This window comes from Aspergillus novofumigatus, assembly GCF_002847465.1.
Source record: "Aspergillus novofumigatus IBT 16806 chromosome Unknown P174scaffold_5, whole genome shotgun sequence".
NCBI lineage: Eukaryota > Fungi > Ascomycota > Eurotiomycetes > Eurotiales > Aspergillaceae > Aspergillus > Aspergillus novofumigatus.
Window position 1 is genome coordinate 332,790 of NW_020194278.1, and position 13,106 is coordinate 345,895.

The 13,106-nt window shown below is 51.6% G+C and overlaps 5 protein-coding genes across 5 annotated transcripts; 1 reads left to right on the forward strand and 4 right to left on the reverse strand.

The window, feature by feature from the left end:
- Positions 1 to 201: 201 nt before the first annotated feature.
- P174DRAFT_442234 (CRAL-TRIO domain-containing protein) lies at positions 202 to 1,801 on the reverse strand. Its single transcript, XM_024827527.1, has 3 exons — positions 1,035 to 1,801; positions 839 to 980; positions 202 to 791 (listed from the first exon to the last, which is right to left on the reverse strand). The coding sequence occupies exons 1-3, from the start codon at positions 1,767 to 1,769 to the stop codon at positions 262 to 264; spliced, it is 1,407 nt and encodes a 468-aa protein (XP_024680986.1). The 5' UTR covers positions 1,770 to 1,801; the 3' UTR covers positions 202 to 261.
- Positions 1,802 to 3,081: 1,280 nt separating this feature from the next.
- On the reverse strand, positions 3,082 to 4,296 carry P174DRAFT_373576 (glycoside hydrolase family 28 protein; the record flags this gene model as incomplete). Its single annotated transcript, XM_024822513.1, has 3 exons — positions 3,082 to 3,540; positions 3,593 to 4,012; positions 4,069 to 4,296. 3 exons carry the CDS (start codon positions 4,294 to 4,296, stop codon positions 3,082 to 3,084), a joined length of 1,107 nt encoding a protein of 368 aa, XP_024680987.1.
- Positions 4,297 to 7,313: 3,017 nt separating this feature from the next.
- P174DRAFT_373257 (uncharacterized protein) lies at positions 7,314 to 9,019 on the forward strand (the record flags this gene model as incomplete). Its single annotated transcript, XM_024822487.1, has 4 exons — positions 7,314 to 7,409; positions 7,479 to 7,622; positions 7,675 to 8,017; positions 8,073 to 9,019. 4 exons carry the CDS (start codon positions 7,314 to 7,316, stop codon positions 9,017 to 9,019), a joined length of 1,530 nt encoding a protein of 509 aa, XP_024680988.1.
- A 443-nt stretch (positions 9,020 to 9,462) lies between these two features.
- On the reverse strand, positions 9,463 to 11,508 carry P174DRAFT_390624 (putative MFS transporter). The gene is made up of 3 exons (XM_024823491.1): positions 10,702 to 11,508; positions 10,012 to 10,656; positions 9,463 to 9,948 (listed from the first exon to the last, which is right to left on the reverse strand). Exons 1-3 carry the CDS (start codon positions 11,175 to 11,177, stop codon positions 9,597 to 9,599), a joined length of 1,473 nt encoding a protein of 490 aa, XP_024680989.1. The 5' UTR covers positions 11,178 to 11,508; the 3' UTR covers positions 9,463 to 9,596.
- Positions 11,390 to 13,098, reverse strand: P174DRAFT_198127 (uncharacterized protein). Its single transcript, XM_024821308.1, has 3 exons — positions 13,052 to 13,098; positions 12,683 to 12,943; positions 11,390 to 12,636 (listed from the first exon to the last, which is right to left on the reverse strand). Exons 2-3 carry the CDS (start codon positions 12,878 to 12,880, stop codon positions 11,455 to 11,457), a joined length of 1,380 nt encoding a protein of 459 aa, XP_024680990.1. The 5' UTR covers positions 12,881 to 12,943; positions 13,052 to 13,098; the 3' UTR covers positions 11,390 to 11,454.
- Positions 13,099 to 13,106: the final 8 nt, after the last annotated feature.

The window sequence follows — 13,106 nt, forward strand, 5'->3', positions numbered from 1 at the left end:
TTTAGTCACACTTTCTTGCGGACTTCGACTATATAAGGTGCTCCTCCGGGCTTGAAGAACTCCAGCTTATTTATGACCTCAAGAGGCAAGGAACCCTCGAGAGAATTGGCCATATCTCGCAATTAATTATCACGAAGAGCGGACCGTCAGACAACTGTTACAACGATGCAAAGAGCTTGGTGAGCGGTTATGAAGAAATGACGGGCATGTTCTAAGCGTATCACTAGGTAACAGATATATTCACATACAGAAAGAAATGAATCAGACATTAACAGCCTGCGCCTGAGTCTGTTCCACGTGCTCGACCTCCACAACCTTGGCCACCTCAACATCCGACTGGGGTTGACTCTTGGGGTAGAAGTCGATCTTACCTCCCTCCCGAATCACCCCCGTTCGGTCCAGATAGTTGCGACTGCGCACATACGGGTCTAGCCGCCAGTAATTCGACCACAGCTGCTCAATCAACTCATCCCGATGAGCCTTGGCAGCTGCCGTCTCCGCCTCATCCTTGTTCTTGATGGCTGTAACCCACTTGGACGTGGCGTTGAGTAGCTCGTCGCCGATGCTGGCGCGTTGGGCCAGCAGAGCATCACGCGCGGTTGTGTCTTCCATGCGGTCGTTCTCGTTCTCATCAGGCTCCACGTACTCGTACGTCCAGTCTTCGGTCCCGCCGAGTTCCTTGACGATCTGATCGCGGGGAATGAACTTCTCCATATCGGCAATGGTTTTGGTGAATTGGATCTTGGAGACAATGACAGGATCCATCCAGCCTTTGATGAGGCGCCAGATACCTGGTCTCGTCAGTCGACACTCTTTCTGCAGTAGGAAACAAACGTACCTGAGAACACCCATGGTGCGTTGTGAATGAGCAGCACCCCCAGTGACTCAGGGTAATTTGCTTCAAAGCATTTAATAATGAACTTGACGGGAGGATATTCCATGTTCGAGAGACCGAACCCGGTCATATCGAAGACAACAGCCTGCACTTCGTCAGTTCCGTCCAGCCAAAGCCGAAAGCGAGAATATTCGCTTACAGCAGTCTCCACCGGCGGCACGAGCAACAGCCGCACGGACTCGATAACGTGGATAATAAATTGGTTCAATGTCTCTTCGCTCTGCGCACCAGGCTTATGCAGCTTCACCCGGATCACGACGATGGGCCGGCCCAGCCGATCAACACCGTGCACGTACGCCTTTCCCATCCGCATCTGTGCCAGAAAGTCCTTGCCATTCTTTGCAGCAACAGCGTTGGAGGTATCGCGCGACGCCTTGAGCGCATGTAGCTCGCCCTTGGCGATGACTTCCTCATCGACGTGGAACTCCTTCATGCGCCACAGGATGGCATCTAGCATCATGACGAAGGCCTTGTTGACGTCCCACTTGCGCGCGCGCAGGAAACGCAGCAGCAGCGTGTCTGTGTGATCGTGTCTGGCGGTGCTTAGGAGTCCATCTCGAATTTCCTCAGGTGTGATCTGGGTGAGAATATGTTGGACTTGTTTGATCTCGGGAGCGTGCAGCCCGAGCCCCTGGAGGTGCTGAGAGACCTGAGCAGCGTAAGCGGGGGTAGTGGCGGTGCTGCCCTTGGAGGCGGTCGTGTTGGTCCGAGCGAGGGAGTTGCGTCGGTGCTGAGGGTCATTTGTGTCTGTGGTGGTGGTGGATGTCAGAGCGTCAGACAGAGTCAAGATGATGGTCCATAACTGCTCGAGTTTCTTCTGTTGATCTGCGGAGAGATTTCCGAGGAATCCTTCGGGGATGTTCGAGTGCGCCATTGTTTCGAGCCAGGACCTGAGTCGAAGAAATGTCTGGACGGAGGTCTGGCCGGTCAGGCTGGGCCGACCCTATATATTAATCCAGACCAGCCTTATTGCGCACAGGGCATATGAAAGCCCCCGCATGATCGGCATACCTCGGTTTCCATTATTGTGGGAGACATAAATGTCATGATAAGCGCGCTACGAGGGATCAGGAACCGTTGATCTGTCCCCCGCGATTGTGGATCAACCCCATGGCTTATCCAGTTTATCTCTCCAAGTCCCAGCTCCCAACGCATGTACCGAACCTAGGCTCAATACATTCTTAGTATATTCGGAGTCTACATGTGCCATCGAAGATCCTTGATATGACGCGTGCATGTTCCCAATTTCAGCTCCAGCAAGTCCGTGTCTATTGGGCATCCCTTGACTCCAGCGTATGCATATCTCCGCCCCGTGTACGCGCCGATCCGCGGAATGGTGCTTACCTACAACAACAGCCTGTCCTCAAAATTGGGGTTTCAATTTCAATTTCATAGCCCTAGAATTCGAATGAATGACCTTCAATATCGTTTCTGAATCTACCCCGGAGTCGACCACCCCGCATCCACGGTAATTCCCCAACTGTCGATCGCCCACATCAACAAAACATTTTGTGGGTTCGACAGGAGCAACCAATTACGCTTTGATAGGAATAACACGACCCATCGGCAATTAGATACGTACCAGCGACCACAAATTGGAGCGATCCACAAGATCCAGATTGGAGTACTCCGCAGATACTTGCGAAACTGTTGGAAGGTGGACGCAGCTAAGCTTTATTCGGAATGCACTGCGAGTTTGCCAGAGCAGCTGATTGGTCCTGAGATAGATTGTCTGAGATTCATCATTTCTCAGTCTTAAACGCACCAGGAGTGAAATAATACTCGTTTGGGAAAGGAGTGCGATGCACTCCAGGTATGACTACGGTGCCATGTATATCCTTGCCGCCACGGTTCTCGGGGTGTTCAGTCTCAGGGATGCATCATCTGCCCCGAACTCGGGGGGAGAAGTGGGCTCGTCCTGACCCGGAGATGGATAGTTGTATCAACTCCTCGGTTTCATCTGTTTGGGATCACCGGCTAAAATATCATTGGCATATTTGGTTTACCTTCAGCGACATGTTCGAATTCGAGAACTTCTCAAAAGTTCACCTACCGAGTCTTTCAGCACTGGATGCCTCAGACTTCCCTATCGAACCTGGAGTGCATGATATTGCATGTATCTGATATTACACTATCTCAATGTCGCTGAGCCAACAGGTTGAGCCACTGTTCACTCGATAAGGCTCCTAGCAAGAAGCGCCTGAGGGAACATTCTCGCACTTGGAGCTCGTCTCCCCGCCAGTGATGTCCACGCCCTCCCAGGTCCAGTCACTGCAGCTACCGTCTCCGCAAAGAATGTACACCTCGACGGCGTCAGACTCGACTGTACCAGTGACACCGTCGATGGTCAGGTCAGTGATCGGAACACCAGTGGTCGGGGTACCCGTCGGGCTGCCGTTCTCGTAGTCCTGCTCGATGACGATACCATAATCCGTGATACCGGACAGCTTGATGTTGGAGTAGGTGACCTCGCTGACGGAGCCGGTGGCATCGTACACGGTCTTGATTCGGACGCCATTGGCCGAGTCGGTCACAGTGGAGTCAGTGATGGTGACGTTCTTGACGGTGTTGTCGTCGCGACCGCCGACCGAGCCGATGGACAGACCGTGGCCGCCGGAGCAGGTACCGCCGGAGAATTCAATGTTCTGGAGACAATTAGCTTCAACGCCAACCTGCAAAAAGGACAGTGGAGCATACCTCGCCCGAGTTGATGGCAATGCAGTCATCCTGGTTCTTGACGGTCGCGCCGCGGATGTAGACGCCGGTACTCTCGCTGATGTCGAACCCGTCGGTGTTGTGCCCGCCGTTGTCATCGCCGTCCGAGTTGTCGATGGTGATGTCGATCAGGTAGAGGTTGGTCGCCTGGACACTGATGGCCTGCACGGGGGTGTTCTTGATGGACAGCCCGGTGATGGTCGAGTCCTCGAGACTGTGGGCGTACATGAACTTGGGCTTGGTCTTGCCGCCGTTGGTGCCCTCGCCGTCCCACCAGCGGGAGCCCTCGCCGTCAATCACGGCGCCGGAGTTTTGCTTGATGGTGATGTCTTTGCCGCCAAAGCGGATCAGGGGGCCGCTCCACTCTTTGTAGCCGAAAGTGGTGGTGCCTTCGAAGACGATCTTCGGGGGTTAGTATAGTGGATATGGCAGGGAGATGAGCCATGGCGTTGACATACGGTAGTTCCATCATCGACATCAGACAGATCCAGTGTCTCACCCGCAGGAACCTCGATGTTGTCCAGGACAATCTCGGAGCAACCAGAGGCGCTCTCGGTGGCCTGGGAGGCTGCGGTGAAGGTACAAGTCGAAGACCTCTTGGTCAGATCCGACACGCGAGACGGAGCAGGGGCAGCAGCGACGAGCGAGCCCAGGGCAGCCAAGCCAAGAAGCTCAACGGAACGCATGATGAATGAATGAATGAAAGTTCCGATCAACAGAACAGTTTTTGGTCGGTAAGGATGAATCTGGTCAACAGGTAGGAAAGAAAGGAAGGACGGCTTGGAGATTACAGCTTGCTAGGTAAATCAATGCTTCTACGACACACTCCCTTATATACCCATCGACGTTCAGCACTGCTCAGTGAAACAAAGCTTCCACAAACTTGGCTCCAACTTGGCTCCGGCCAAGCCAGTACATGAACGCCTGCAACATGAATGATCATTGGTGGAAATTACAAAGTTCTTCAACCTCGAACGGCTATCGGAGGTTAGCCGGGTCAAGAGGATGCTTGGTCTGGAGATCGTCGTCATCAAGGAGCTAGGGCGTGGTGCGGGATATCAGAATGCTCCACTGGGAGTCAATTAGTGCGGTGGATGGGCGGGCCCGTAGGGGGTTTCGGTGTCGCACGAACACATCCTGAAGTATTTCCTTCCATATCTTTCTTCAGCATAGAATTAACCCATTGCAGTGATGCTCTGGGATCATTTTCATTGCTATCGGCCTGCGTACCACAGAACGCCTTAGCATGCAGCAGGAAGCTTGAAAGCAACATCATCTTTTCAAGGATACAGTAGACGGTTTCAGATTAATTCTCTGTTCCAGTCTCCAGTATCGGTGAAAAAGCACAAGTACTGTCTACTCATTCCCTTCCTGAATGGTGGAACAATGTCCATTCAGGAGATTATAGTGACGATCGGAAGTCATAACAAGCATTCGCCAGGTGTATAGTTCGCATCCACCTCAATATACATAGATTGATTGCCGCGCAATGCTCTAGAACAGACTATTTATCCATCAGTCAGAAATCCCGAGTCGACTATTTCGGTATGATTCAATGGGTTGAAAACCAGACATTGATCTACGCATAAAATTGCATGCACCAATAACACGAGGAAACCCGCGCAGAGGATATAACACAAGAACTGTCTAGATCTTTTGTGCTTGTGAAAAAGAGGGGCTAGACTCGCGCCACGAAATGAGTCCCCATGTTGCCGGATGACGCGGCCATATATTATGGCCCAGGAAGAGTAATGGGGGCTGGAGTGACTGCCGTCAGTGCCATCACTCTGCGTCGAGATTGACGGAGGTGCGCTCTCTTCTTCTGTCCTATTTGAAGTCACACCAATGACGTCCCATAGGTATTGAATCTTTGGACTTCTGATCAGCTACTTTGCTACTATCGGTGCTGTCTTACCTCTACCAGTAGGCCATCTAACTGATGTTCCTATGAGCCCTTGAATATCTACTTGACCGACTGGACTCAAGTGGTTCGGACCCTGGCTCATGGAAGAACCTCCAGCTCGTTGATGGATGCAGGCATGAGAGACAGTATGTGTAAGATGTTGATCCCAAGTTTCCAGCCTTTGGTATACATTAGCATCTTGGTAATAAAGCTTTCCATTATGCGCTTTAATTGGTAGACGATCTTAGCCTAGATATAAAGTCATGCATGCTTCATGAACGATGCCATATTCAAGGATCTGATTTTGATACGTGGGAATGTCCATGTTTGTTGAATTCTAGAGTCTTGTTATTTCGCTTAAATGCGAGACTACCATAGGGGCGTACTTTTCTTGTCGGCTTCATGGCTGGCCTGAGTCTACTGTCTCATACCAAAGTTGTGGAATTAAATGAATGTTCCGCGGAAACTCGAACATGTTCCATGGCAATAGGTTTGTCATTCCTTGAATCTCTTTCTTTATGGAAACGCATTTAGGAAACCCTCGGGCCCGCATGGAAGATGATACTCCTTGTCTTGCTACCTGAGGCTGGGCCATCTGTGGTGTAGCTGTGATGGGCATTATTGGACAACGGCAGTAATAATCCTGCCAGATCAGGCATCATCCACCCCAACCCTTCCTTTCCAGATTTTTGCCGTCGAAGACTCCTGCCCCTTCAACGGTTTACAGGCTATTCGTCTCCACGCTGAAAACCACCCAAGTAGAATGACTCGCTAAGCGAGGGGTACCTGAACGTAGATGGTCATCGGCACCTGGACCCCGGATTGCAAACCAAATACATCCTTTCGCTAGATCAATCACATGCCAACCAGCGCGTCATGGAACAGACAGTTCATACATCCATGGATGGCCTCGCCTCTTTCCTCAAAACCGCAAGCTGGGAGAAAGACGACCGGGAATCGTTCACACCGGACAGATTAAGTGACTAGGAGGGAGCCAAGAATCTAGGCAGAAATACAGGACTCCCCGATGTCGACAATGGCGGGCTATTGGTCAATAAGCTGAGATTGGAAAAACCTAATCTAATTGCTGTTATCGATCTGTGTTGCGGACCAGGACTCAGGGCTTGCAGCTTGGCGTGTGTCGGAGAGAGGTCGTCAGGATTCAATGGAAGATAGGTCAGCAGGTGTCCAGCCATAACTAATCTATAACACAATATGACCTACACCCGTTAAGGTTGAGCATGGGTCGGGGTTGAGCCAGGTTTGGCCGAACTCAGCGACCGCTTTCTCCAACACACGCTGAGCAGCACATGCGGGCATATATCAAGTAGCTTTCTTGGTATTGACTGAAAGGATGACTTGCGGCTATTAATAGAAACATGGGTAATGGACGACAAAGAAGCTGATATATCGTCCCTTATAGAATATCAAAGTTGAGACTTAGCAAGCACAGCCAGAATTCACATGAAAGACAGCCTTGTGCTTTGAAGTCTTTTAAAGGGGTTAAGTATGAGGAGCCTTAGGCATCACTCCCTACTCCCTACGGACCACCTTATTGGATACTGTTAGGCACTACTTATGCAGCTCTAGTCACCTGATTTGTTACTGGACTGGGAATTCCCATAACAAAAATTAATATGACAGCAGTCCATCCAGCGTTTATTCACAGCCCAGACAAAGGAATCCATTCCCTCCTTTGTTTATCAGGCTGAGCAGGTATTCGCCTTCGGTCATCAAAAAAATATAAGAATTCCGTCCTTCCAGTCCTTAGATACTGGTTTTAGATGCAATAAAGTCGCTATGGGTAGTTCTGTTGACCTGGCGTCGATGGACGATCTAAGCAATCGCTTTAATAATTTCTTTAAGCAGGACGCGGAAAGGGCCCAGCTTATCGAGGTGAGACGCCTCCACCGCCCCGTTTCGCTCTCCAGCTATGTCGCTCGTGAAATTGCTGATTGTGACTAGGTCGTGTTAAGAAAAATCAATGAAGATAAAGGCCGACTGGATAGCCTTACCATCGAGCTGGAGCATGAGCGAGAATCCCGCCTTAGGTACCAGGTAGAGCTCCGCGATCTGCGAGAACAACGGCAAAGATGGGAACAGCTCTATGTAAGCTGAAGTCGTACATAGTATGAACTGCCTTAAGGTCTAACCCGACTAGAACAAAGACCCATATGTGGCAGTCCTGGTTGATGGTGACGGTGCCATCTTCAATAACGAGTTGCTGCAGGACCCTCGTCAGGGTGCCTCTGAAGCTGCTCTACGACTCACCGAGGCGGTGAGAAACTACCTTAAGGATACACCTCTTGGCTCCGATGACGTTCCCATTGTCGTGCGGATCTTTGCAAATCTGAACGGGCTGGCCAAGTCGCTTTTACACCACAATGCCATCGACTATGAGGATAAGATGCGGGTATTCGCCGAGCAGTTTACTAATAGTCGTGCCGAGTTCGATTTCGTCAATGTCGGTCACGGCAAGGAGAACGCTGACTCTAAAATGAGAAGTAAGTCCTGATCAGATTGGTTGACAGGTATCTTGCTGACTTGATATTCTCGCAGAGATGTTCGGTCATTTTTATAGAAACTTCCAGTGCAAGAAAATCTTCTTCGCTGGTTGTCATGATAACGGCTATCTTCATGATCTTCGCGAATACGCAGGCGAGTCGGGCAGACAGCGCATCGTTCTTTTGGAGACTACTCCTGCGCAGTCAGGCTTCACTCAGATGGGCTTCGAGATGACCCGATTTGATTCTGTTTTCCGCAGTGATGTTCTCGGATCACCGCCCGTCCCCCTTGCGCCTTTGACTGCTCTCAGAATACAACCAATGACTACGGCCCCTGCCAGCAGCGGAGCTACTACACAACCACCGATTGCTCCTCCGTCTACTGTTAGAAAGGAAAGTCCTATCGCGCGACCAGCAACGACAAATACTGTCCGCGCCAACTCTCCCGCGGTAGTCCCGCCCGAGCGCCAAGCATCCCCCGCAACTGGGACAGTGGTTAGCTCCGGCAACGGTGGTGTCTCGATTAAATATCCCACATACGCCACAGCCAGCGGTGCAAACGGTCACCATAACGTCGTCATTGCAGCCAGTGCCAAGCCTAAAGAGCCGCGAGTCATGTACTACAACAGCAATGGGCAGCGCATCGATCCTCCGAACAACCGGCCCGCGAACCTGAACGACCATCGAACCTACAATGAAAAGTGCCTGAGAATCAAACCAAAAGTCTTCTGTAACGACTTGTACCTGGCAGATGGCTGCCCCAAGGGCCCGAATTGTCCATTGGAGCACGAAATCAAACTGACGCCTGGAGAGCGCGCGGTCCACCGATGGAAAGCGCGGGGCAGTCTATGTACTAGCGGTCCTTACTGCGAAAACTATCGCTGCTATTTGAGTCATCACTGTACATTTGGAGACGGTTGCACTCGGGGCGCGACATGCAAATTCAAGACAGCCCGCTGGGGAGATTTGCATCATTCCAAAGTTGATTTGAAACCTCTGTAAGTCATTCCATCCTCCTATCTTGATGATTCGCTGACATATTCCTAGTACCAAATGGGTTGAAGGAAACGATTTCCCAGAGAAAGTTGGATAGCCGTCACGGAGAACATATAGGAGAATGTCAAACTCGACCTGCGCATGCATCGTAAACGGGTTCTCGTGTGCTCACAGCGTGGAACATCAGTTCTTTCTATCTCTTAACACGCTTACTCTTCGTGATGAGCACTGAGTCATCTTTACCTTGGTCTACTTTCGACTGTCATTTCATATCAAGTATCTAACTATTATTCCATAGTGCTATGATCACGTCAATCATCATTCGTTGGACCCTAAACCTAGCCAGAATTCCCAAACTCATTAGACTGGAGAAACTACACTAAGTATGGACAGATGGGATACATATGACTTGTGAGCCTTCTAGTCTGTAAGAATCCTCTAATCCAATGATCTTCCAGAATGCAGTTCTGAAATGACAACACTTCTAAGTCTGAATCAATAATAATAACCGCATGACGGCATCCAGCAATCATGCCATTTAAAAGAAACGCAATATAGCCTGCTATACCTCCCAAAAGTAAATCTAGTACGACCACCTAAAATCAGCACAATCCGGCCCCTCATGCAACCTCTCCGTCGAGACATCCTGCGCGCGAACTGTTCTCCCCTGAGCTCTATCCCTCCGCTTATTATCCACCATCATCCACCCACCCAGCACCAACGTCAACAGAATCCCCGTTCCCCCAAACGACGCGGTGGTAATAAGCGCAGGCATATACTGCGGCGCGTCCTGGCTGCGGAAGATATTCGAGCTCACGACGCCCATGAGGTTCGCGACCGGGACGGCGATGCTGGTTAGTACAACGCGGCGGCCCTCGTTTGCGATGTTGTTGTTGTACCAGACGTCTAGGAGGACTGATGGCGCGGAAGTTCCCCTTTGCCTACTGTTAGCTCATCAATGTAAACTGAGGAGGGAGGGAGGGAGTGAGGGGACATACCAAGTCATCATGAACGAAGCAAAATACGCAACGTGAATATCCGCCTGGACGTCAATCGCCGCGTAGATGACGAACCCGATAAAAGTGAACAAAAACCCCAGCGCCACGAACGGGAACCGCCAGCGGGTCCAGTCGCTGCAGAAAGCAAGGATGAGGAGCATAGCTGCGCCGGAGACGTTGGGGGCCACGGTGTACAGATTCGTCTTGACGGTGTCGTAGCCGAGGCGCTTGATGATGGAGGGGAGGAAGAGCTGGACTGATTGGAGCGGGACACCGAGACAGATCTGGATGGCGAGGATGAGCCATGAGGTCCAGTGGCGGAAGATCTTGAATGCGTCGCGGAGGTTGAGCTTCTCGTTGACGATGGCGGAGCTGTCGCGTTGGAGGCGGAGGTATGCGAGTTGTTTTTCGTCGGGGCTGAGGAAGGTTGCGTGTGCTGCAGAGCGAGGGAGGTACCATAGTGTGAAGAGTGCCACGAGGATTGTCCCTCCCCCTTCGATGAGGAAGAGGTAGCGCCAGGGTGCTAGTGGGCCAGATTGGATCCGGAAGACGCCAAATGCGAGCAGGCCGGAGAAGGCTGAAGCGATGCTCTGCGCTGCGTAGAAGATGGCGAGCCGGCGGGCTAGTTCGCCACGGCGGTAGAATCTGGTCTGTCAGTTATGTTCGTTTGAGGCTGGTAGAAGGACATACGTGGTGAGGTAGTAGATAACCAACGGAAAGAATGCGCTCTCCGCCATTCCCAGGAACCAGCGGATCGCCAACAGACCACTGAAATTGAACACCGCGACGACAAGGACGGTACACAACCCAAAGGCAAACATCATGCACGGCAGCACGCGATTAGGGCCGTACTTCTTGCCTAGGATGCCGAGAAACGGCGCCGTAAGGACGTACGGAATGAAAAAGATGCTGAGGATCAAGTTGTATTCGTTTCCCTTGAGATTGAGCGTCTTCTCCAGTCCGGCAGTCTTCGCGTTCCCCACATTGGACTTGTCAAGACTGTTGAAGAGGTACATGACGGCCAAAACCGGGAGAACACGCAGATCGAACTTCCAGACTAGGGCACGCTCAGCGCGAGGGTCGATATCTGCATCCGGAGGGGAGTCATCTTTGGAGAGGGCAGTCTCCGTGGGCTCCACGGGGTATTTGGTGTCTAAGGAAGTCATGATGTGTTTACGGATGCTGCCATGTTGGTATGGGCTGCGTCTCGTCCATGTCTATATACTGGCTCAACGTCCTTATCTCTCATATCTCAGGAAGATCCGGAGATGTACTGATATCGGGACAATGTACCCCATATTTCGGTCTAGATAAGCACCGGCCAATCAAACCATTCGGTGGCGCAAACCTTAGATATGATCAATGTGAATTGTTCATCCAGCGTTGATAATGTCCAATTATCCACCACTACAAGAGTCGATAACGGGAAATGATTCCGATTGTCTACCATCCAGTTGTTCTCGTCCAGACATCCACAATCCTCGATCCTTCACCATCCTCGCTCGAATCAACCACCAAATACCACCCATACAACGCCCCAGTCACACATGCATGATTCGGAAAAAGCCTCACAGACTGCCCAATCCGGAGCGGGATTGCCGGCCCATTACCGCCCTCCCATGCAAGAATCCCATGCTCCTGACTGATCCGCTCGACAATCAGGCGTGACCCGCCAGTTCCGCTTTCGCGTCTCCAGTTTCCGACAACCGCCCAGCCGGGATACGACTTGCACGGTTCCCTACCTAGAGCCAGTGTCCCCGCCGCCACCAGCGCCTCGGGCTTATCCCGCTCCGCCTCGTTGTAGACGCTGCATACTTCCGCAATCACCGAGATGGCGATTTCCTCCTCGAAGCTACCCGAGCTCTGCGCATTCGTTGCGAGCTGTTGCATATCGAGGAGAGTATACACCCCCGCATGCAACTCTACCCTAACCTTATCCCCGATGTGAGCACTAGGATCCCGCAGAAGGCCCTTCAACGCCTTTGCATCAGGAGTTAGGGAACCATCTTCATGCAATAGGCTCTGTGCTGAGACAACCTGTGGCGTTGCGCCCACGCTGATAACCAACTCCCTGTCCGGGAGGAGGGAAGCATGCTGGCGCAGCGCCTGTCCGCATCCGTCGATCTCCGTTTTCAGGTAGGATATAGCTGCTTCGGGGCTACTGGCTGCGTAGCTCAAGCTGCTGTGCGAGTAGACCCCGATCAGGGTAGCGTGGCCTAGTCTCTCTTCTTGTAAGACTTTCTCAAGAAGTCCGCTTTTGTTAAGCATGTCTGGCGGGACACCAGCTCGGTGGTATCCCGTGTCGATTTTGATAAATACACCGGCGGGGAGGCCGGCGATCTCGTGGAACTGGCTCAGATAGGATAGTTGATCTGGATGGTCGATCATGACGGAGACTGGGAGATCATGGTCAAGATCAGTCGTGCGTAGCTGACGGGCTAATGCCGCTAGACGAGGGACCTGGGACGGGACGAGCGGAATGCCGTAGAGGACGTTGACACGGCGGTTTTGCGCTTGAAGCTCCTGGAGTAGTGGGAGGAGAGTCTCCAGCTCGGCGACCGTCGAGACGACGAAGTTTGCGTCGCTGGATTCTGTGCCGACTTGCAGATGGGCGATTTGCGGTGTCTAGGTATCGTCAATTGGACGTAGGGAATCGCGGTGGAGCACGTACCTTGTGACTCTTGACATGGGCGCGGAAACCTACGCCTAACTGCTTTATTGTCTGCAGCATGGTTTGACAGTGGCGTTTGATGATTGCGATGTCGAGAACGACTGCTGGTTTGGGAACGTCGCCGATGTCTTTTCCGATGTAGAGTTGCTTGAATTCCTCGTTGGAGAGAGAAGTCCTGGAAAAGGGGTTTGATGCCATTGTAGACGTGGATGGGTTGTTTCCTCTGTGCTGATGGTATAAATGCTAAAACAGTTGCGCGACCTGGCTCTCGAAAGATGGTCAGATCACTGCGGGGATGTTCTCCACTTCGCTCACCATATTCTGAAAGTGGACGTATTTAAGACCGGTAAAAACATCAGGCTGAACTACCTTCCACTACAAACGTAGACTCAATGAGTCAATCAAACTCAGTCTTTTATCGAGT

Excerpts from the sequence above, each read along its gene's own strand:
- P174DRAFT_442234 (XM_024827527.1), bottom strand. The coding sequence starts at position 1,769 with ATGGCGCACTCGAACATCCCCGAAGGATTCCTCGGAAATCTCTCCGCA. Across the intron at positions 981-1,034 it reads TGCCGCCGGTGGAGACTGCT|GCTGTTGTCTTCGATATGAC; the intron begins GTAAGCGAATAT and ends GACGAAGTGCAG. Across the intron at positions 792-838 it reads CGCACCATGGGTGTTCTCAG|GTATCTGGCGCCTCATCAAA; the intron begins GTACGTTTGTTT and ends TGACGAGACCAG.
- P174DRAFT_198127 (XM_024821308.1), bottom strand. The coding sequence starts at position 12,880 with ATGGCATCAAACCCCTTTTCCAGGACTTCTCTCTCCAACGAGGAATTC. Across the intron at positions 12,637-12,682 it reads CCCATGTCAAGAGTCACAAG|ACACCGCAAATCGCCCATCT; the intron begins GTACGTGCTCCA and ends GACGATACCTAG.
- P174DRAFT_390624 (XM_024823491.1), bottom strand. The coding sequence starts at position 11,177 with ATGACTTCCTTAGACACCAAATACCCCGTGGAGCCCACGGAGACTGCC. Across the intron at positions 10,657-10,701 it reads GTTATCTACTACCTCACCAC|ATTCTACCGCCGTGGCGAAC; the intron begins GTATGTCCTTCT and ends CTGACAGACCAG. Across the intron at positions 9,949-10,011 it reads GCTTCGTTCATGATGACTTG|GGGAACTTCCGCGCCATCAG; the intron begins GTATGTCCCCTC and ends CAGTAGGCAAAG.